The sequence below is a fragment of the Drosophila subobscura genome, chromosome U (assembly GCF_008121235.1).
Source record: "Drosophila subobscura isolate 14011-0131.10 chromosome U, UCBerk_Dsub_1.0, whole genome shotgun sequence".
Classification (NCBI taxonomy): Eukaryota; Metazoa; Arthropoda; class Insecta; order Diptera; family Drosophilidae; genus Drosophila; species Drosophila subobscura.
In genome coordinates this window covers 14,297,275-14,319,454 of record NC_048534.1, presented here as the reverse complement: position 1 = coordinate 14,319,454, position 22,180 = coordinate 14,297,275, and the positions used below count along the sequence as shown (strand labels likewise).

Below are 22,180 nucleotides of genomic sequence, written 5' to 3'. Positions count from 1 at the left end.
ACTGCATTTTCCATTTCAATTGCCTTTTGAGTGGAAAAATATGTAAATTTCAATGGGGCGGATGGACAATAGTCGAGGCATAGACACATGGGATGGATGATGCGATATTTTCAGTAAATTGCAGTTTGCCAAAAACATTTTTGCCATTTGCTTGTGGTGTTCGTCCGCACCCCTCATTCCTTTTCCTTCTCTCTTCGTACCCTTCTCGGCACTTTCGGATATTTATGGCCAGCAGCAGCAGTTTTAATGTGTGGAAATGAGAACTTTCTTGAAATATGACCAACAGCAACATGCACAGAGATATTATAATATTGACAACACAGCAAGTGCCCAATATGTTTTTCAGTTATTATTTTGGTGTGTGTAGAAAATATAGGTGGAACTTCCTTCATCCTTGAATTCACTCTCTCTCTCTCTCTCTGCTGTTGCCATCATTCATAACTTTCCATATTCCTGCAGCATTTTCCCCTTTGACTAATTGCTGGCCATAATCCAGGCGCTTTCAACGCAAGTCCCATGACCCACTCAATCACCTGCAAAACAATTAGCTTCATCCTTATCCCCACTTACATGTTTAAATATTAGCCCGGATACGGAGATGGAGAGCCCAAAAGCCAAAAGACCAAATCCAATTGGAGTGTTTTTTGGGGCCAGAAAAGATTTATCTTTGCCTTTACCCAGAGGAGGAGCATTGGCAACACTTCTGCAAGTCTCGGCTAAGTGAAGTGAAGTGAAGGTCTCGTCGACTAACTGCAGTTTTATTTTGGTCTCTTTGTGTGTCTCTGTCTGTGTCTGTCTCTTGATTTGTTGCTGATGTGTTCTTTCACTAAATTCACTTAAATTCATGTTATTTCCGCATGTTTCACACAACTGCCTCCCCTCTGCACCACACAAATCTTCAATTCGCGTTGATTTTTCCTTCTCCTCACAATTTGCACTTCATGAATACAAGATAGCGGAGGAGCCATGGATGGGGAGAGAGAGAGAGAGCACACCAAATGCTGCTCCATTAGACAATTTTCACATCTGTCTCCGAAGACCTACCCATGTCTGCCGTTCAGCTGGAGTCCATCCAAGTGCAGACTATCCAACACTTTGCCCCCCACTGCGCAAAATGATCCGATTGATGCACAAAATAAACTTCCGTTTCGCCGTTGACCGTTTAATGGGCTCTGCCCAAGGAAATTTGCTCCACATGTGGCTGCGGCAGGAAAAAAAAAAAAAAAAAAGAATATTCTTTGGCTACACATCCAAAGAGGAGAGGCTGTTGGCAGTCGGAAGGTGGTCGGAATGGTGCCAGTGGAGTCTGCTGCTGCAATCTGCCAATGTGCCAAGTAATGCATTTTTGATGATCTCCCAAGGTATCCTCTTCGGTTGAACTTTGAACTACTCGTAATGCTAAGAGTATTCTACGAGTGAATGTTTTCTGTCAGAGATATCAGAAGTAAAGGCTTACATATATATGTATGTACTTTTGTTATGTATGTACATATGTACATATGTACATGTGGGAATAGAATAATTGACAGGGTTCCCTCCAGGGTTCGCGCTTTCGTTGTTCTACATTTTATATGTTCGTACAGTTAGCAGAATTCCCCTGCAAGCAACTGCTTGGGCAAGCTTTCATTCATTCTCTCATTGACTGCAGCTTGTAGCTTTGAAGCTCTCTCTCAAAATCACATCTCTCTCTCTCTCTCTCTCTACCCAAGCAGCTTCAGCAAAGCAACACGCTCGCACGTTGGTCTCTAATTACCGTCTCCCTTTTGATCTTTCCTTGAACATCTTCGCTCTATCTACGCTCGCTCTCGCTTACACCAACAACAACGCAGCTATGAGCGCAGACAGTGCTGTGGACAAGTCGGTGCGTGCATAGCGATGGTATTGGCAGCGACCAATAACAAACGGTAAAGTGCAAAGCAGACAACGAAAGGGAACACCGCAAGCAATATCGTAGTGAGTCACCAGAGAATGCACTGCAAGCAATAATACATTGCATTAAATTACATTACATAGTACAGAGTATGTACATAAATATGTACATAAGTATACAAAAATGGACCTTCCGCTCAGGAAATATATTGCTTAGAATCGCTTGTATGGTGCAACTAATCTCTGACTAATTAAAATATTCACCTTCAAACAATTTTCATAAATGGAAGAACAATTTTTAGAATTATGCATCCACGAAAACGCACACAAATGGTTCCAAAATATCAATACCCAAAATGTTTAGCCACATTTCCGGCCCTCTCTTTGCTGTTTGATACTTCTCTTCCCAAAAATGTTACCCGCCGCATCATTGTTGTTGCTCCACTTTGCTGCCACTTCATTAACAGATCTCTGCCCATTCTTCTGCGAAAAAGCAACGCGATTAATATGCAATTTGCCAATAGGGGGAACAACAGAGTTGGTCCGACAATGTGCTCCACGTTCGCCCACGCTTGCCCAGCTTACAGGCAAGTTTTGGGTGCCCCGAAAATATTTAACCAATAATGCAATTTCGGTTGCGGCCGACAATCCGCCAGGCAGCTAGACAGACACAATGGCCAGGCAGATGGGACGAATCAGAGGGAGGAGGTCCCACGGCTGGCAAAACAGAAGCAGCAGCCTGGAGGGCCTATTAAATGGAATTTCAAACAGGACTGACGATGGACGATGGACCATGGCTGGGCTGGCAGTCTGCCCATCGGGAGCAGACGGGTTTGGGCTGCTCCCCTCCCACGCCTTGCACTGATTTCATTTGTTCAATAAACGCATAATTATCCGCAATAATTGCATTAGCAAATATGGGCAAGGAATTAAAGGCCAGAGCATAATTACGGATGCCCTCATCGTGTAATCGTCGGATTAGAAGAGGTGACTGAGACACTTATCTATGGTAGGTAGGGGGGAGAGGAAGAACTTCCGTCTGGAGGCATTTAATTAGAGGCGTTAAGTTGGCTAATGAATGCGGCCATCGAAATGAGCATCAGACAACGGCCAGTCAGCCGAAGGAGCCCTGAGTAGGGCTATGGAGAGCTGCACGTTTCAACATCACTGAGCAGTCAGTCAGTCAGAGAGTCAGTGAGTCAGTGAGTCAGCCAGTTGGCTGCTTCGACAGCCTGCACATGCAGGATAAGTGAATAACATTAAATAAACAAACTGAGGAGCAAGCTGAGCAACCAGCAAACAACGCCGGCAGGAGCAACAGCTACAGGACTGATGCACTGCGCAGCAAAATGTCGGAATTTGCTTGGGCACAACTTTCAGACAACATACAAAATACTCTTTCAGACTTAACATGTATCAAAAGTTGCAAAAGGAGAGCACAATTCATTCTGAGTAATCCATTTAAAATGGCAAAAGATACATCGATCTTATCGACGAGTTAGAAGAGAGACACGACTGTCCTGTGTTGCTCGTGCAACCTGTCTGCCATGCCCTACAAATCCAGGGAAAGTGTAAGCTCTACATCCTCATTGTTGCTGTAGTTCTCTCACTGTTTGTGCTTTGTGCCTTTTTGCCGCTTTGGGTCTGTGTCCGATGCATTTGATAAGCGGCACGTACCGCACGCCAAAAAGTGTGCTATGCCATTTTTCGAGCGAAGAGCTGGGCCAACCGGGTGCCGAGTATCTACTTTATTATCTATGGAGTAGAACGTTGCATTTGTTTGCCACTCACACTCACCCGCAAGCACACACACACACACACGTGCACGTAACACAAAGGAATAACAAAATGGCGGATACACATACCTGCAAATAGACAACAAAAAGGAAGAGAGTTAGCTTTAGTGGGAAATCTTTGCAGAGCACACCTGAAAATTTGCTCCTGCTTGCTGCAATTGCATTAGAATTTAAGATAAGTTCGAAGTTGGCAGCAACCGGGAGAGAGTGTGAGTAATGGCAGTGGGGAATCGAAATGGGAAAGGAGCAGAGAGCTGCAGCTACAGAATTGGGATACTCGGTTTCCATTGCACTCGACTCCTTCTGCTTTGTTGGCAACTTGTTTACCAAACTTTATTACAACTTGGCAAACAGTCGTCGCCTTTGTAGTTGGCTCCAGCCGAGTGCTCCAGCTTTTGTCTGCTAACTGAATGCAGTTACAATCAGTTTATTGTATGGGCCTGCTGCAGGATAGATTCACCCCCCAGCCACTACCACCAGATGTGCTACCTTGTATCCTGACTAACATGTAACATGGCAAAAGCTGGGACTTTGTAGCGGCTATCCAGCTGTGGCGTACAATGGAGGCTGCAGACCTCAAAGTCCTTCCTATTGGAGCATGCTAAAACTTAAATTTGGAAACGTTATCGACACATGGAAAGGCGTTCACATTCATCCATTATTCATTGCCGTTGTGCACCGAAATAGTCGCATGAAATATTTGTAATTTAAAGTCAATTCCCATTCGAGCATTATTTGGCAACAAATTTGAACCCCAAATCAAAAATCAATAGAACAGCACAAAATGTCATAAGTGATTTCCTGTTCCGCTTCACGTTCCAATCAAGCGTGAAATAATTTTGTGAAAATATTTACCCAGATCGAGACCCAAAAAACGAAGCAAGCAAATGGGGAAAAAGCTAATGGTTCAGTCCAGGGACTGGCTGGCTCTTCAGAGTGGAAGATGTCCCGACTCATCGCGTTTCGTTGCGTTGCGCTTGAATGGTTGCTCGCCTCCCACACCAAATGGTGTACATCAGTGTCAGATTAGGGCGTGGCAGGGCCAAATCACAGCCATAACCGGCACTCACAACTCACAAACACTAACCCTGGGAGGGGGACAGGGACAGGGACAGTCACAGAGTTGTTCCTGCACTCAGCGCAGCTCCCCAAGAAGGAGCATAAACTCCAGACACTGCCGCCCCGGTGATTTGTGGTGCAGAGACCACATCAAACATGGGAGATGGCGACAAGAAAGGGGACTGGAGAGTGGGTGTGGAGTTGCTCAGACAGAGACTAAGTGTGGGTTAAGCACACTTGAAGTATGTGCACGCTTGGGTTAAGAAAAAGGATTTTCCAGCTCCAAGAAAATCCCGCCTCCTCCCCACTCTGTTCGAGGCAGCCACACACCGCACATAGAGGGGAGATTCACGCCTTGACGGGTTGTTGAAAATATGAAAAGTCGTCCTGCCAAAGAATGTTCACATCCGAGCTGGAAATCTCCTGCGAAGGTGAGGATTGTGGTCTCTCTGCGGTTGTGCGGTCCTTGCGGTCCCTCCGCACATCCTGTTGGTTTGGTTTGGTTTTTCCCATTTGCTCCTGACAGCCACGTGTAATGCAATTATATTGAGGCAGGCTTTGTGTCACACTCTCTTTCACTTTTCCTGCACATATTTGTCGCTTTATGAAATCGAAATCTGACTGCTAAATGAAATAAAAAAGGTAAACGGAGGCAGCAAGCTCCGACAACCTTAATGGTGTACATAATACACACTCAAAACTCTGGCAAAATCTTTGCACAATGAAACTGAAAGCGCTATCTAATCTATGACTGCCCTTTCCTCTGCCTTCTAAACTTTTCCGCAGCAAATCCCTGTAATTTACAGCAACAGGCAGCCAAGATAATTGCCAAAGTTTATTAGCGCCAGCAAAAAAACGAAAGGACAAAGGACCCGACTGCAGCCCGGAGTATGCGGAATGAAAATTTGGCGTCCATGAATATGAAATGAAGTCAAAAGCCGACGGCGAGACATGGCCAGAGATCCCTTTGGGGCTATGGGTTTTCGTTTGTCTGTGGCATGGGCCGCCAGTCGTAAACAACAATTTATAAGCTTTAATGGAAATTGGTTGATAAACTGAGGGTGGCGAAAAGAAGGTGCCGACTGCTGAGACGGAGTTTGAAATAAATTAACTCTGCTCTGCCCTAACCCTTAGTGAAAACCCAACCCCAAACAGAGCCCTGTTCTAGCCACCTTGGACTGGCCGAGTTTTAATGCCACACACGGGAATACTCGTACTCGTTTTCACCTTTTTTTGCTGCGGAGGCTGGGCCAAATTTATGCGGGGTTCCCGTTCTGCGTTCGCTCTCGACAAATGCATATGGAAATGTTATGCAAATTGCCATTGTGTCAGCAATTTGTAACGAATTTGAGATGTGAAACTGTTTGGAAAAAGCCGCCGCAGGGCGATCTGGAGTGGTAGAATCAAATTGCATAAATGTCAATTCTCTAATCCAATATTTGACTCAAAGTTGTGCCAAAAGCCGCTCGTCAGCAGTGGGAATTCTCTTTAAAGAATTGCGCAGAGGCAAGTGGAAAGTTTTGTCAGCAGCGTCTGCAGTCTGCCGCTGAAGCTGACAAAATATCTTTTGATTACTTTTCCACACTGGCAACACTTCACAATGTCCTCAAAGATAAGAAGACCAGCAGGCAGAGGGGCAGCGCGGAATATCTTCGAAATAAATGTTATTGTGGGAGAAGAAAAGTTGGGACAGAGTCTTGAGGGAAGTGCTGCCCTCGGCGGTGCCTGTTGATGGCACTTTGATGTTGTCGGAGGAAGAGTTTTGGTCGGCTTCTATTACCGGGATCCTCGCTGATAGTTTCCATCCCAAATTTTCGTCTTCCGTGACCTGGAAGCATTTGTGGACTGAGTCGGTCAGTGGCAGGGCATCATCATAATCAACAGTCCACAAAAAGAACGACCCACACGTGACTACGCCACGAAACTCCCAGGGAAATAAAAGTCTGCCCCCCCTGCCCTTTGGCAAATGAGCCGCTGGCATTCTGCTTCTCTGTTTTCTCCGCTTCGGAGCTGTCTGCACTTAATGGAAAATGTCAGTTCGCCTCTGGCGTCAAGCGTTTTATTGAAGTTTTCACTGACTGAGGCACGGGGAGTTTGTCTCGGAATACACTCTGAAATGTGCGTCATCTTGGTGTACCTTTTGCAGCTTCTTTTCTGCTGGGCAGCCGTTAAACTTAACGAACCGGAAGTGGCAAAGGCGAGAAAGGAGCGGCAGCTAAAGGTCCTCGTGTTCGAGTGCTCGAGCTGATACGAGTGCGCTGCAGAATCGTACTCTGCGCTGTCAAATTGCCATGAAAAATTGTTGTTAATTTTAATGGACGCAGAAATTCAATTTGCATAGCGGGGGAAATGCCAGGAAAAACTTATCCACAAGTAGGCACTAAGGGGTGCACCGTTTCAGGCTCTACGGAATCCATAATCCAGGAATCGTTGAGATTTCCATCAGTTTTCTGTGAGCCCAAAATATATTTCTTCCAAAATGAATAACAAAATTACAAAGTCCAAATTTACGCCCCCTGTGACACCTCCTCTAAAGGGAAAAACAGCCGCAGCCAAGCAGCGCACCGACGAGGAGAACATTTTTGGTTGCAAGTTCGAAGTCTTTGGGAAGGTTCAGGGTAAGCGAAGAGCCCGAAAATGCAACTCTTTGACTCTAACTTTTGTCTAAATCTTTCCCTCCAGGCGTCTACTTTAGGAAGGTAATTTATTGAGTACACTTTTAATTACCTAATGGCACTATTTGTCAGCCTTTCCAGCACACAAATAACAAGGCAAAACAGCTGGCACTGGTCGGGTGGTGCATGAATACTGATGAGGGTTCGGTAAAGGGTGTCATGGAAGGAAGTTTGGAGAACATAATTGAAATGTGAGCAGAAACGGTGGAAAGACTTTCCTAATTTTCCTTCTCCCGCAGGAAGCACTGGCTGCAGCACAAGGGCAGTCCTCGTTCAGTGATCCAAAAGGCTGTCTTCTCGGCGAACGAGCCTTTGGTCAGCTCCAACTTCGAGACTTTCTCAATACGACGCTGATGCAGTCCCTCGCACAGAGTCCGGCAATAGTTCTGGCCCATAATTATAAGAACAAAAAGAGAGTTCTCTGTGACCTACGTGACAATTGCTGGAAGCACGTTGCGACCATCCTCGATGGGCTCGCTAAACAATTGCGATAATGTGTAAGCCACAAATGGCCAAAGTTGGGCCAAAAGTTTCTCTGTCGAAAAGTATCCCTCCAGGGGATGTCCGCTGGAGAGCCAATTAGTTAGGCCATGAGCCAAAATAAATTGCCAGTCCTAACATTTTTCTGTCCATTTTTACACCGAGCCAGCGAGCGTCCTGCCAATTGTCAAAACAATTTCAATTTATTTTTGTTCCAGTCGTCAAAATGTTTGCGTTTTGCCCACCCCGAAACGGGGAAAAGTTTCGGCTCGCTTTTGCCAATTTTGCGACAAATATTTTGCATACCGAAAAAAGCCAAAAACGAATTTGCATAAGTAAATAAAAGTTGACTGAGTTCACAATGGTAACAGTTGGCGCCTGATGGCAATTAAAAGCCTCTGTGCCATGCCACTCCAAAGGTTTGTTTTTTGCCCTGTTTTGGGGATGGGAGGAGCTGTCCTCTGGCAGACTTTGTTGCTGTTGTTGCTGCTGCTCTTGTTGGTATTTATTTTGATTGTTCTGTGTGTGTCTGGCAAACACTTTATTATAAACTGCTGAAACCGCAGAAGTGCACGGGCTAAACAAATTGTTTTGGTTGCCCATTTGGCGCTTCGACCGGTTCGAGCCGTTGTCCAAATTGATTTCGCTAAATTTGAAGCTTAACTTTTCACGGGCGATTGTAATACCGAATTATTATGAGTGCAACAACAATTTAATTGGCATTCACCTTTAAATTTAATCAAACCTATTGTTGAGCTAATTGGCAGTTCATTAGTTTCCAGTTTTTATACCCGGTACTCGAAGAGTAAATAGGGTATATTGTATTTGTGCGGATAACGGTTGTATGTAACGCACAGAAGGAAACGTTTCCGACCCCATAAAGTATATATATTCTTGATCAGCATCAATAGCCGAGTCGATTGAGCCATGTCTGTCTGTCCGTCCGTCCGTCCGTCCGTCCGTCCGTCCGTCCGTCCGTCCGTCCGTCCGTCCGTCCGTCCGTCCTTATGAGCGCCTGGATCTCAGAGACCATAAGAGCTAGAGCCACCAAATTTTGCATCCAGACTTCTGTATGCTCACACTGTTACAAGTGTATTTCAAAAATGAGCCACGCCCCCTTCCGCCTCCGCAAAAGGGCGAAAACCTCCCAAATCTACAATTTTGAAGATAGCAGAAAACTAAAAACGCCATTCCTTAGGGAATGACCATATCTATCAGATCACCAAATTGGGATCCGATTGGATCATTATTATAGCCGCAATGATAATAATTTATCAGTGGCCAAACCCACCCCGTCCTGCTTAAGCGCTGTTTATGGCCTCTCCCCCTGACACGTCTCTGCCTCTGCCTCTGCCGCTGCCTCTGCCGCGACTCTGCAGTGTGTGTCTATAGGGGAGGGTGGCGAGCTAAAGGAGCGTGTTGGCGTGAGCAGTCTTGTTGATGTAGATGACAGATGAAGAAAAAATGTAAAATTTGACAAATAACCGCTAAGTTGCAGATGTAGTACTGAGTGCCGGGTATAAAAGTTGTGACGCGTAAGAAGCGTCTCACACGTCCCTTCTCGTTTTGCATATTAATTTTGAATAATGAAATAAAATTGAGTAATGGCCAAATCACAGTTGCCCGGCTCCTGTTGGGTGTTGCATTGATCAAGAGGTTGGAAACATTCCTTCCGCCTCCTGCTGCTCTCTCCGCCACCGGGCCGAACGGATCTGCTGGGGAGTTCGCTCAGCGCGGAGCAGCTCCCTGCACAGAAGCCGCTTGTAGAGCAGCATCTTGCGTTTGGTTTCGGGTGCGCCGACGGGCGTGCTGAACTGTATGCCGGGCGGAGCACCGCGCGAAGAGCTTCGTAGAGAAAAGGGTAAAAAGTGTGCTGGATGTGATGGCATTCTTCGTTAACTTACTCCTTTTTGATACTCATTAAGGAACACCGAGCGAGCAGCTTTGCCCAAAACTAAAATAAATTTCTTATGTTAAAATGTTGAGTAAATTTTGTAGACTGAAATAGAACCCAGCTCGAGAACAGGCAAACTCATAGCAATCTAGATCGAACTCCACACGAACCAAAGCAAAACCCGGAACCAGAGCCTGCACCCTCTGTGAACTAATTACAGAGCGCTTTCTCCGCCGGCAGCTCTCGTTTTGCACTGCAGCAGAGCCGAAAAACGGGGCACCAAATTGAGTCATTAAATGCCACCGAATTTGAAATGCATAGTAGGCAAACGGCAGCACGGCACGCAAACAGATAAAAGAGGTTGCCGCAGCAGGATGGAGCAGTGGCGGGGGGTGGGACAAGAACGGAGTGGAAGAGAACGAAACAGAAGACGTATTTATGTACAAATGTATGTATTATGTATGTAGAAGGATAGATATGAAGGTTTGGAGCTAAAAGCCGGATTCAGTAGCGCCGATAATCAATTCCGTTTCCGGCTGACAGTTTGCCGCATCGTGCGTGACTCCAAATATAAGCATAAACACAGAAAAAAAATAATAATAATTGTAATAATTTCGTACGCCCCATCGGAGTACGGTTAGCAGCGCCGACAGCTTGGTGGGCGGGCCTTGGAGCACGGATTGCATGGCTGTTGAAACTTTTCGGTTCGCGTGCGCGTACTCTGCCATCGGTTGCATGTCGGATAATGTTGGAAAAGCCATTCCATTAGCTGCCAGAAAGCGTTGATAAATAACGAGTTCATTGACGAGTTCATGGGCACATTGATTCCTGCCATTGATCGGTTGAGTTGCAGTTGGATGTGTGATGAGCTTAGGGGTTAGCGCGGTTAGTGTGGCGGCTTAAACGGGTATGCTAATCAAAGACCAAAATTAACTTTGTCACTGTACCACCAATGCAATTGGCATTCAAATGCAGGAATCGCTTGACGGGAGCCACACACAACTGTTCTGAGAGCATCGAGAACCATCCACCTTATTGCCTGTAGCTTGTCGCTATGTAGCTTGAAGCTCTCTCTCAATGCATATCTCTATCTCTCTCTCTCTCTTCACCCAAGCAGCTTGCTGCAGAGCAACACGCTCGCACGTTGGTCTCTAATTATCGTCTCCCTTTTGATCTGTACTTGAACATCATCGCTCTCTCAACTCCTGCTCTCTCAAACACTAACAACAACGCAGCTATGAGTGCAGACAGTGCACTGTCCACTGCAGTGTACAAGTCGGTGCGTGCATTGCAACGGTACAAGCAGTGACCAAAAACAAACGGTAAAGTGCAAAGAAGACAATGAGAGGGAACACCGCAAGCTTTTTCGAAGTGAATCACCAAGCATACAATGCAAACAATAATCCAATATACAAAGTATTTACATATTGTATTTTTGCATTGAGAGTCCACATGTACATATGGTTTGGAAAGCCTGTAATTCTGTTTCAAATTTAGATTTATATATGTACATATGCGAGCACTGCATATATTCACATATACAAGTACATCTCCGCTCATGCTCCCCTGCAGCACTGCAGCCAAGCCCCCGGCTTAGGCCCAGGACCAGAACCACGACCAGGCGAGGCTTATTACAGATGCAGACCATGTTTCTTGGAGCCCTGCTAAGCAATGTACGAAACCCGAAAGTGACAGCAGACTGTTCTCCAAATCTCAGTCCGTGCTCACGCGGATCGTCCAGACACAGGCTGATACGTGTGGCGAAATTGCCGCATCACCAGCTCCCCCCGCTTCCCTCCTACCCAGTCCAAGCTCCGCCCCGGGCGTTGTCTAGACGCAAAACCATTCTATTCCTCCAAAAAATGGTGCTCGTTGCGCAAGTGTTGCATTATAAACTCCTCCGGAGTGTGGCAGATGGTGCGGACGAGCACGAGTACGAGGAAGAGTTGCGAGCCAGCAGCAGCAGTTGCCCAAAAACGAAACTTATTAATATTTTACAGCCGAAGCCGCAAAAACACAATTTCAGCTTTGAAAATTGGAAAATCCAAGCCAACTAATTCTGCATGGGATATGGGAAATGAATTGCGTGCCTCATGTTTCGTGCCACTTTGATGAGTGTCCTTCCAGGTCCTGCCCTCCCATCTGCGTATCAGCTTGAAGGCAGCTCGAATGCAGTTGGACAGCGGGAAAACTTTGCATAATAAATGAATACGATAAGAGTGGACCTCGCTCCCTTCCGATTATGACTCCAACCCTCTGCTGCCTCCAAAGGAATTTGGGTCTTAGTTGGAGAAAATATTTCCCGAGCCTTGATTTTTGTTGGGTACTAGGAGCCTCGTATCCCAAACGCCTCAGGCGTGTACAAGTTTGGTTTTCCCTTTGAAGATAGACCGGCTAAGTAGACATTCATTTCATTCTCAAAAACAACAAACAAATAGCCCAATGTCAAAGGCCACAGCAGAGCCTTTGAGCTGCTACTCAACTCACATTCCAAATCCCCAGTCTCTTTTGTGTAATGTAAATCAAGGTTAATTTTTCACACAGACAAAACACACACAGAAAATCAACTTGCAAGATGGAAGCGCGCGCACTTCGCGATGGCCAGGCGAAGGCACATGCCATGGGCATGGAAATCTCAAAGGAATGCATTCAATTGGCAAAGCAGAGTGCCGCAGGAATGGAAGACTTTGTGAGAGGAATGGGCAACGCAATGCAAGACACAAGCACATTAATGGAGAAAAGTCCAAGGACGATGCAGGAACAGTCCCGAGACAGGGTCCAACACTTGGAGAATGGAAGAATAGCGGCAGAAACAAAAACTGCAACAGGAGTTCTCTCCCAGCAGATAGGACAGGACTGTGTAAGGAACGCCCCAGCAGAAACGAACACAAATGATGAAAATGCTCAAACAAAGGACGACACAGAAACCCCCGAACCCAACAAAGAAGAATCCAGCACAATGATCGAGAACGAAGAGGCCACCGAGGAACGATTTGAGGAAACATTGAGCGAACAATCTTTGACAGGCATGGACAAGGCAAAAGTAAAGGAGAAAGAGGCCAAGGAGGAAAGAAAACTAAAAGAGAAGCAAACCAAAGAGGAGAGGCAAAGAGCACAGCTAAACGTTTTAATGGAAGAGGCTCGAAGAGGAAACGAATCCAGTCTCAAGAGCCCCAAGACAGAGATCAAAGACAGCGAAATCACAGCTGAACCCAAGGTGCAGGCAGCACAGGACACGATTAGAACGCCCAACTGGATAGCGAAATATCTGAAAAAGCCAAAAAAGGCCAAGGCAGCCAAGTGGAAAGTGGACAGTGTCAAAATGAAAGAGGATCTGCAACAATTTCTAAGCGGAATCGAGTCGCTGGACACGAAGCAACGCGGGGAGGACAGACAGGAAGCCGAAGAGGCGCTTGACATTGTCTTGAATGATGAAAATATGACGTCCTGGAGAGCCTTGTTGAGGGATTTGAGCCAAACGTCCACATTCTCGGTGGCCACCGCAAGGTAAGTGCTGACAGTTCCTTGGGGCACAAATAACACTTAAATTCCTATCCCCCGATAGCCTCAGCTCATCCCAACTCTCCTCGGAGCCCAGAACGGTGGTGCGCGCCATTCTGCGTCGCTCGGCCAAAATGGAGTACAAGAATCAGCTGCAAGTGCTCAAGGAGACCTACAACTATCGTAAACTTCTGCTGCTGAAGCTCAAGCAGGACATGAAATCGAATTACAAGAGCGAGGCCGAAGAGCTCCGCAAGGCGTACAAACAGATGAGACCTCCAAAGCTCTGAAAATTCTTTAAGACTCAAAGTTAAATGAAGATCGGAGAATTTATGGAAGATCCTAGCGTGGAAACACAACCCGTTTCAGCCCCTGAATAACTTTCATTTCAGCTCTTGACCGAACAATGGGAATTGGCCCGACTTACTTTCATTTAAAATGCGCATTTCATTTTGCATTTGCTCCGCCGCTTACACTTGCCACAACACTCAGCTTGCATCTCATTAGGAGTGCTGCAACCCACTTTCGTTGTAATGAAACAACCGGACTACAGCCAGTTCCCGGTGGTATGCAACAGCTTTGTCCGCTGACTTTTGCGGAGCAAAATTTAAATTTGTGCCACTTCTGTTTTTGCACGTTGAAAAGAAACAAAATAATAAAAATACCACCCAAGCCCATAGACAATGAAACGCTGACCCAGATACCTGACCCTCCAGCGCCTCCTCCCGCCACTGTCCACTCTTTGGGCATTGTAATTTATGGACCCTCCCAGGGCGGTGGAAATTGTTTGACTGCAAAAAGGGAAATGGCTGCAACCAGTCGAGCGGCAAAAAGGAGCGCGAAACCAATTCAAAGCTGAATCTTACGAAAATGGAAATATTTGCCGACATTTCCGCTTTAAGAAAACTTCAAACTTTTGCCCAAAATTCGATCATCATCATCATCAGTGAGTGAGGAAGTGAATCGCTCCCCGGGGCGGCTAATCCGTTCAAAGCTGCCAAAAATCCCCGCCAAGGCTCAACGCGTTCGACGGCGGCACAGACACAGAAAAAGTGTGAGGCCCGAAGGCTGAAGTGACGGACACTCGTGGCAGGGCAGAGCTGTTGCAACATCCCTGCTCCCTGCACCCTGCTCCCTGCTCCCTGCGGCGACTTACAACAAAGCCAAATGGCAAATAAAAGCCTAAAGCATTGGCAGCGGGCGATGAAACGGAAAGCAGAATGGAATCCGAGCCGAAGCCCAAACTGAATTTGAATTCAAATCACAATCAGAATCAAAGCAAATCAATGCGTCTGCCCCGCGCCCCCAATCCCGTATACAAATTTGATGAAAATTGAAAATTTACTTTGGCAATTTCACTTGCAGCTCTCCGTTTTCGACAATGAAATATGTCAATTTCAATTATGTCAGCGGCACGCCCTCCCCCCCAGCGGCTCGCAGGAGTGTGGCCAAATGTATTTCAACATTTCGCACAAATGTGTCACTTTCCATGTAAACCTCTTCATCGATTCCTGCTACGACTGAGCCAACTGACAACTGGGTAATTACAGTGGTTGCGGCGCATGTTTTCAGTGTCAAATTGTTGACAGTTGTCGGACTGGTGCCCCGAGGCGGGATTGTGCAGTCGGCGATATTGGGCATTGATTAAGTAAACAAAAGATTGCCGGAAATCGAAGAGCTGCAGGGCAAAACTTTGCAGAAATAGCTAACGAGAGACGGTGTGAATTTCCTGTGGCATAAACCCAACTTCAATATATTATTCTTATCAGCGAGTACTATCAAAAGGCCATAAAACTTTCATTCAACACTTTGCAGACAGGAAATATGACAAGCAAGTCTCCGCCACCATCGTCTTCCACTCCATGCTGGTCATTTGCCATTTCCAACTGACTGACTGACTGGAGGCGCTCTTCCCCCGCTCCACCTCCCGATTGATTTGCAACTGGAAGCGGGTGAGCTGGAATTGGAATTGAACTTGAAAAGTGCGCAGACACCACATCAGCAAATGACAATGACAAGGCTCTCACGATTACACAAAAGCCAGCGGCAGCACCCGGGAAACACACGACTGGCAGAGGGACTCCGAAGAGCGTCGACTCCCCGTTGTCGATATGATCTCGTCATTACGTCGCCAGAAGGCCACAGGCTACAGACCCGAGGCAGACAGAAGCGGAATGGAGCCTGTCCGCCAGTCACTGCTACGAGTGGGCGACACTTTTATGGGAAATTGATGATGATTGAAAGCTGGATGGGTTGGCAGAGCGAAACATTCCTAGACATGGCAGCGTGACACTCACGACGCGTCTGAGCTATCGAACTCGTCATCATCATAAAGTGTTCAAGAAGATGCTCGCCAAGGAGGTGCAATTTCGGTCACTCGAATCACATTTACATCGTTCGTAATTTCCCCGCACTTTCCACTGACTCTGCTCGGAATTTGCTTGCTGAAATTAAGCAATTAAAAAGAAAGACAAGAAGTGTTTAATGGCGCCGACTCTCGCTTTAGCAAATGTGTGTCACAACTACTTCTGGGCAATCGTAAATTAAATTCATAGTCGGAACTGTCTGCGTCACCAGCTGATGATGATTGTACTCCTCATCATTGCCATCGCCATCGCCATCGCAATCACACTCCCAAGCCCCATCATCATCTTTGGTCTCGTGTGGGACTTGGACCCGAATGCGAATGCTCATTGCATTTTTATCACTTGCGCGAAATTGGTTCTTATGTGCCGGGGAGGGAGTCTCATGTGCGCCTATTAAATTAAAGCGCTGCCTCCTATTTACTCCTGGGCCGACCGCACTCGACATCAATTTCACATATGGAACTACAGTGCCGCAGTCTGTACTACTCAGTGGATTGCCTGCGACTGTTGGCAGTTAAATAAAATGCTCTGCTCCGATGACAATCAGCCGAATAAATTGCAGAGCATTACAGCCTGGGGAGGAGAGCATCTTCTCTTTCATTGTTTTATTGATTTATAGGAGCGCACTAGGCGCACAGCTGATTGCAATGAATGGGGGCAGCCACTTGAGACGTTTTACTTACGCACTCGAATGCGGATCGGATCGGAATAGTCGCAAAGTAATTACCTGCAATGAAAAGAGGGAAGTAAAATCTTTAGTAAAGCAAAAAGGGACTCCCAACTTGTACTTGGGAGTGTGAAAAGCAGCCCCAAAACATCTCGAAATTATATGCTATTAATTCCATATGGCTGTATCTATGACCAGGAGCCAACAAACTTCTGGCAGCCATCCCCGTTGACCTCATCAGTTGGAAAATCTGTCAAGCTCAACAAACAGACAACTTAATGCCACAAGCCAGTCAAGCCAGGGAAGCCAGTGAAGCCAACCCTGGCTGTCCAGTGGTCTCTGTGGTAGAATTTAATTTAACATACAATTCGGAATGCCCAGCGACAAAATCAGGCAACAACTCGGACCACACCACACAATGCCCAAACTCATCCGACAAAAATTGTTGCCTGGACACAAAGTTTTCTGGGCAGGAGAAGGCTCAAGGCCCAAGGCTGGGGGCGCTCAAACCCTTAATTATATTGAGTGTATGGAATCCTTTGGCCACACAATGGTCTGGTCTGGTCTGGTCTGGCCTGGTGTCTGGATTGGTCCACAGCAGGAAGTGAAAGTGGCCATGTCCTTGTCCGTGTTCGTTTTCGTGTTTAATCCAAGCAATTTGCAATTTTTGGCAATTTAACTTGACAGAAAAGTTTTTAATGGCCAATGGCAGTGCCGGCGTCACTGGGGAGCCCAGCCCCCGTTCCATTCAACAATTGACAATAGAAATGGAGAACATTTGTGGCCGCGCCCTGCCCTACGACTCGTTTCGTTTCGATTCGCAACTGTTGCCAGCTTCGAGGGCTCGTAATCCTCTCAAAGAAGAAGGGTTCTCCTCTCCCAATATATAAAACCATAATTTTTGATTGTGGCGCACTTCAAGGCGGAATGCTGAATGCAAATTTCGTTTTCAATTTCATTTTTTATGCCCGCCCCTGTCTATTATATGTGATTTATGACTGCCCCGAACAGGGGCATTAGATAGACTCAAGGCGTTAATATCCTTTGCTGGCAGTAAAGAGTTGTGGCCTGATTTGCTTTGAATCTTCCACACAACCCCCTGGGAAAATGCGCACACAAAAACGGAAGAGATTAGTTGGCAAATATTTGGAAATTACGCAGATTAAATGCGCACCAAGGCAGAGGTCGTGCAGCTTACACATTGAGCGTGTTTAGGCAGAAAGAAATCCAAAGACTTGTACCAAAATGTATCTAAGATTAGTTGACATTAAATCTAATCAAAAGTTTGCCCAAACTTCCTTCATATTTCACATGGAAAAACAACCTTTTCCGCTTATTTTGTCTAATTTTAAATCTGCAAACTTTCCAAAGAACTTTCACGTCTTCTGATGCCGCTCTAATTACAAACAACAACAGATCGCGTTGACAACAGAAGTTGCGACGCGGAGGGACAGCAAATAAATGTCCCACCATAAGCCACAATTTCTGCGGAAAAGTCAACTGAACTGCGGAACTCCCCTCGGAAAAACAGTTTGAACTGTCAAAAATGACAAATAGCCCGTCGGGGATTTCATTTCATTTCATTTTGAATGCAGTGCCTCAACTTGCGCTGCAGTGGAAATTAACTAAGCGAGCTGGACAAAAAAAACAAATCTTTAGTAAGAGGGAAAACTCGTCGTACCCTCCATGGCAACGCATCCCGGCAGCAACCCCCGAAATATCGCAGGAATTAAAAGCGATTCGCAGACTCACCTTGCGAGGGGGTTGCAGTCGCGGGCTGTTTCATGTTTGTACGGGAAATTAGTACAGCACAACAGCAGCATCATCACAAGAATAAAGGATTTTCTGTTTAGCGGCAGCTTACAGTTTCCCGGGTGGCGAGAGTGTTTATAAATTACTCGTCCGCAGCGCAATTGCTCAGCCATACGTTTTATTGCAAAATTTGTGAAAAATGCGGAACAGAACCCCAAGGTTGCCAGGGACTACGACGCACGTGCTGGCCCTCTGGGCTGCTCTATCCACTTATTAAAAATATTTGTCTACATATATCCGCATCCGTATCTGCAGCGTGCATTGTCTGTGGACACTCACTCTCGCTCTCGCTCTCACTCTCACCCTCGCTGTGGCATTTATTTACGATTCGTTGGGGCGTGTAATTAAAATTTTGGATTGTACCTTTTCCGGCGCACTGTCTGGAAGGGTTCTCCATCTGACGGAGTAACTTGTAATCCCCTTATGGGTAACGTAAGGGCTGTGGCTTGATGGCTAACATTGTGTTTATAGTGTCGGTCGATTTTCTACCATTATTTGAGCAAATTGAAAGCAACATTCTCCTGAGCTTAAATTAGAGTCAACTTCTTTCTCCTCTGCCTCTATGGAATTTCAATATGTTATTCCATTCGTTTTTGCCGTTTTGATCAGAACGAGCAGAACGAGCACGATGATCAGCAGTTGAGTATTTACATATGTATGTATGTATGTATGTATGTATGTACATATATAAAGGGCAGGCGGCGCAGCGAAGTGACGAAAGCTAACGGCGAACGCCAATAAAGCAAAGCAGAGACGCCGAGATATTGGTCCACAAACGAAGAGTGCAGGCGGCGTATGGTGAGAGTGAGAGCAAGAGTGAGAGTAAGGCAGTGCACCGGATTATGCGCGAGAACGGTGAGTGCCAAAGAGCGATGGGACGATGAGTCAAAGCAAAGCAACCGATCGAATAGAACCTGTAACGTATTTCTTTGTCGCTATTAATCATCGCATAATTTCGCCTCCAGACGCCATCGAAAACCGTAAACTAAACCCATTAATTACTACAATTAGGCAATACTCATTTTTTTCCGCTTTGCCTCATATTGTTTAATCTGCAAATCATTTCAGGGTCGCACTCCCATTCGGGGGTATTCCTCCCGCTTTCGTGGATAAATGTTACGCACGCGACCAGCGCCCCAACCCGGAACAACGGACACAACAACTTCCCATTTTGGAGTCGTTAAAAGTGCTCAAAGAATAAATGTATATGGAATATGGAGAACTGCCGTGCAGCTTTGATTAATGGTTTCTTCGTGCACGTCATAAACGGGCAGGTCCTGGGAAATCCCAGCCCTCAGCCATTATCAAAGCTTGACTGAGCAGAGCGAGGACTAGAGCTGCCTTTTTTTAGTGAGGGAAACACAAACGCCCAAAGGCCCAAGCGCCGTGTCGTCCAGTCAAGTATAATTAACAAGTTTGTTGTGCTCGTTTTTTCTCGTTCCTGCTCCTCGCTCGCTGTTCGTTAAGAAATTGCAAAGAATGTTGTTGCCCGTTTTATGTAAATGATGTGCAAACACCACGTGCTGCCGAGCCTCCTCCCAGCTCATGCCGATAATCCAGCGCAGTGCAACAATGTGGCAGTTTGAAGAATATTCGATGCATATTTCGTGGCGCAGGTCCATTAGTGGGGCCAGGACACGAGACCGAGCTGAGCGGAGGACTGCGAGTACAACGACACGTGTCGCTGCGATTTATTAGCATAATTTCTCTTGCTCAAGTTTTTTGCATTTTGTTTTTAATGCGCTGCACGGAAACATTAAAGTGAAATTGATGTTCATCTAGTCGCAGCAGGGAAACCAACAGGGAACCCGCTCGAAGTTTCGCTTTTCAATTTCCATGACAGCAGCAGCAGCATCTTCATCAACATAAATTTCCAGGAACTACTCGGTTTAATTGTTGGGCATTTGTCAAGCAGCGCTGGCATCGACTTACACCCGAAGCACCTACAACCCCCAACCACCAACCAACGACAAAACCCAACTCGAGAGACACTCTCCGTCAGACATCGAGCCAAGGCAGCGACACGTGCATTTGCTTGTGCTATTTATGTCTTACTTAGTGGCACATTTGCTGTGACTAGTTCGTAAATTAATTGGATTTGCAGCTACATGGCCCGAACAAGCCAAAGTCTAACCCACTGCAGGGCAGAATGTGGGCAGACTGGGGGTACAAAAGTTGAATGAATGAAAGAAGAAATAAAAGGAAGAGGCATTCGCCATGGAAATATATAAACCCAATCCAAAGCAGCTAAAAGAGTGGATCCCACTTGAGAATTTCATACCCACTTCGACTATCAAACTAATTGCTGGCCATACAACATTTTTATTGCATTGGCGACTCCTTTTGCTGGTTATTGCATTCCGCACATGCCGATGGCGCTGCCAAATATGCATAACAATAAATGCTCATGGAGAGACACTCAACCCCAAAAATAAACTTGATAAAAGAGCTTTTGGACCCACACTAAAACGACACTAAAACAAAAATCAAAAGCGGCAAAAGCGAAAGCCAATTGCTCGAAGGCCACAACCCACCTGTGCCGAGAGAACATTTCAATAGAAATATAAATGGAAGTGGAAATGGAAATGTAAATGGAAAACTGCCAGGCCTCCCCTATGCCTGTTAGTGGCAAAAGGGCAAATGCAAAGGCAAAGGCAAAGGCAAATTTCATTCGAAATTAAATTAGATTTTTCGGTAGTCGAGGAAATTGCTGCACGCACGCAAACAACTGCCAGAGCCAGCCACAAAAAATATTGAAATTACACACACAGGATTGTAGTATTCAAAACAAAAATATCTGCGCAAACGGACGAGTATCTGCTCCATCTGATGGTAGTCAAAAGGCCGACCTCACGGACAGGGGGCTTATGTACATGCCAAATGACCGCAGGCACTTTCTATCTGTGAGTGGGAGTGTTTTCGAGAGTGTTTTGTGGAGCCCAGCCAGGCGGAAATGGGCAAATGCCTACGCAAATGTGCGCATTTCAATTACATTTGCGTTTTAATCACTTTTACAAGTTTTATGCCAGCAAACTCTGCGACTTACGCGCTCATTAAAAGGTCGTCTGGCGCCAGGTCATGTGTTCTAATTTGATGACGCTGATCCCTAGATCCAAAAGAGGCTGCTAAAATAAATCTAAAAATAACGAGGGAACCCTCCCGCCAACAGTTGATTATTGATAGAATTTCGACACATATAATTCTCAATTTTTCTGACTATTATTGGCGAAGACTGAACCGGTGTCCATCAGGCCTGATTGTCGTGTCGCTGTCCGTGCTCTGCGATGTGTAGCCACTGTTGCTCCAAACCAACTCCATTGGCGCAGCGCCCTTGGAGACCGTGGAGGTGTGTGTCTTCCGCCTGGTAACGACCACCTCCGAGCTGCCGTCACCGGACAAAGTCGTTCTCGTTTCGTAGGTGTCCTCATTGAGGCTCCAGAAGCTGAAAGTGTCACTGCCCCGGATAATCCGGCTCACAGTCTGTTTGTGCTCCTCGTCGCTGCTGGTAGGAGCAGGCGACTGCTCAAGGGACACCCGCATCGCAGGGTAGACCTTATCCTTTGGTAGCCGCGGTAGGTTTCCGCCAGCCTTGGAGCGCGGCATGCACAGGGATGTCTCTGTGACTGGCAAAGCTTTATGGCGCAGCAGTCTCTGCAGGGAAAGGAAGGACTCGCGTATCTCCTGTAGCTCCACCGCGCTATAAGGCCTCGTCAGCTGAGTGTTCGGCATGGACAAGGCGTTGATGACAAACGCTAAATCTGCCTCCATGCTTGCTGATTGTTTTTTTATGAATTAAATTTAATTTTTTACCAAAATTACAGAAAAGTTTTCCCTTTGAGTACTGAAAATGTAGAACTTATGTGTCGGAATAAATTCAGTTTGTCACTTCTGGCTGTGGCCTATTCCGTGAGGCTATACCGAATGCCATCGGCTGTTATCGTGGTATCACTATTTGGGATGTGGCTGTGGCTGTGACAAACCAATTTCACGGGCAGGCTGATGGACACCGTGGAGGTGTGCAGCCTCTGGGCAAAGAGTGTTGCCGCCGGCTGGGAATTGGA

At 46.2% G+C, this 22,180-nt stretch overlaps 5 protein-coding genes across 6 annotated transcripts in view; 2 read left to right on the top strand and 3 right to left on the bottom strand.

Annotated features, from left to right (window-relative positions):
• Nucleotides 1-22,180, bottom strand: part of LOC117900279 (E3 ubiquitin-protein ligase TRIM9) — a 73,599-nt gene that overhangs the window by 28,994 nt on the left and 22,425 nt on the right. The gene's annotated exons all lie outside the window — the stretch shown is intronic.
• Nucleotides 6,907-7,796, top strand: LOC117900285 (acylphosphatase-2). The gene is made up of 5 exons (XM_034810596.1): nucleotides 6,907-6,912; nucleotides 7,182-7,342; nucleotides 7,407-7,423; nucleotides 7,481-7,590; nucleotides 7,639-7,796. The coding sequence occupies exons 2-5, from the start codon at nucleotides 7,204-7,206 to the stop codon at nucleotides 7,751-7,753; spliced, it is 381 nt and encodes a 126-aa protein (XP_034666487.1). The 5' UTR covers nucleotides 6,907-6,912; nucleotides 7,182-7,203; the 3' UTR covers nucleotides 7,754-7,796.
• LOC117900286 lies at nucleotides 9,491-9,783 on the bottom strand. The gene has a single exon (XM_034810597.1). The coding sequence runs from the start codon at nucleotides 9,766-9,768 to the stop codon at nucleotides 9,529-9,531; it is 240 nt and encodes a 79-aa protein (XP_034666488.1). The 5' UTR covers nucleotides 9,769-9,783; the 3' UTR covers nucleotides 9,491-9,528.
• Nucleotides 12,188-13,917, top strand: LOC117900281. Its single transcript, XM_034810594.1, has 2 exons — nucleotides 12,188-13,280; nucleotides 13,339-13,917. Exons 1-2 carry the CDS (start codon nucleotides 12,349-12,351, stop codon nucleotides 13,562-13,564), a joined length of 1,158 nt encoding a protein of 385 aa, XP_034666485.1. The 5' UTR covers nucleotides 12,188-12,348; the 3' UTR covers nucleotides 13,565-13,917.
• On the bottom strand, nucleotides 21,327-21,931 carry LOC117900282. Its single transcript, XM_034810595.1, has one exon. The coding sequence runs from the start codon at nucleotides 21,885-21,887 to the stop codon at nucleotides 21,339-21,341; it is 549 nt and encodes a 182-aa protein (XP_034666486.1). The 5' UTR covers nucleotides 21,888-21,931; the 3' UTR covers nucleotides 21,327-21,338.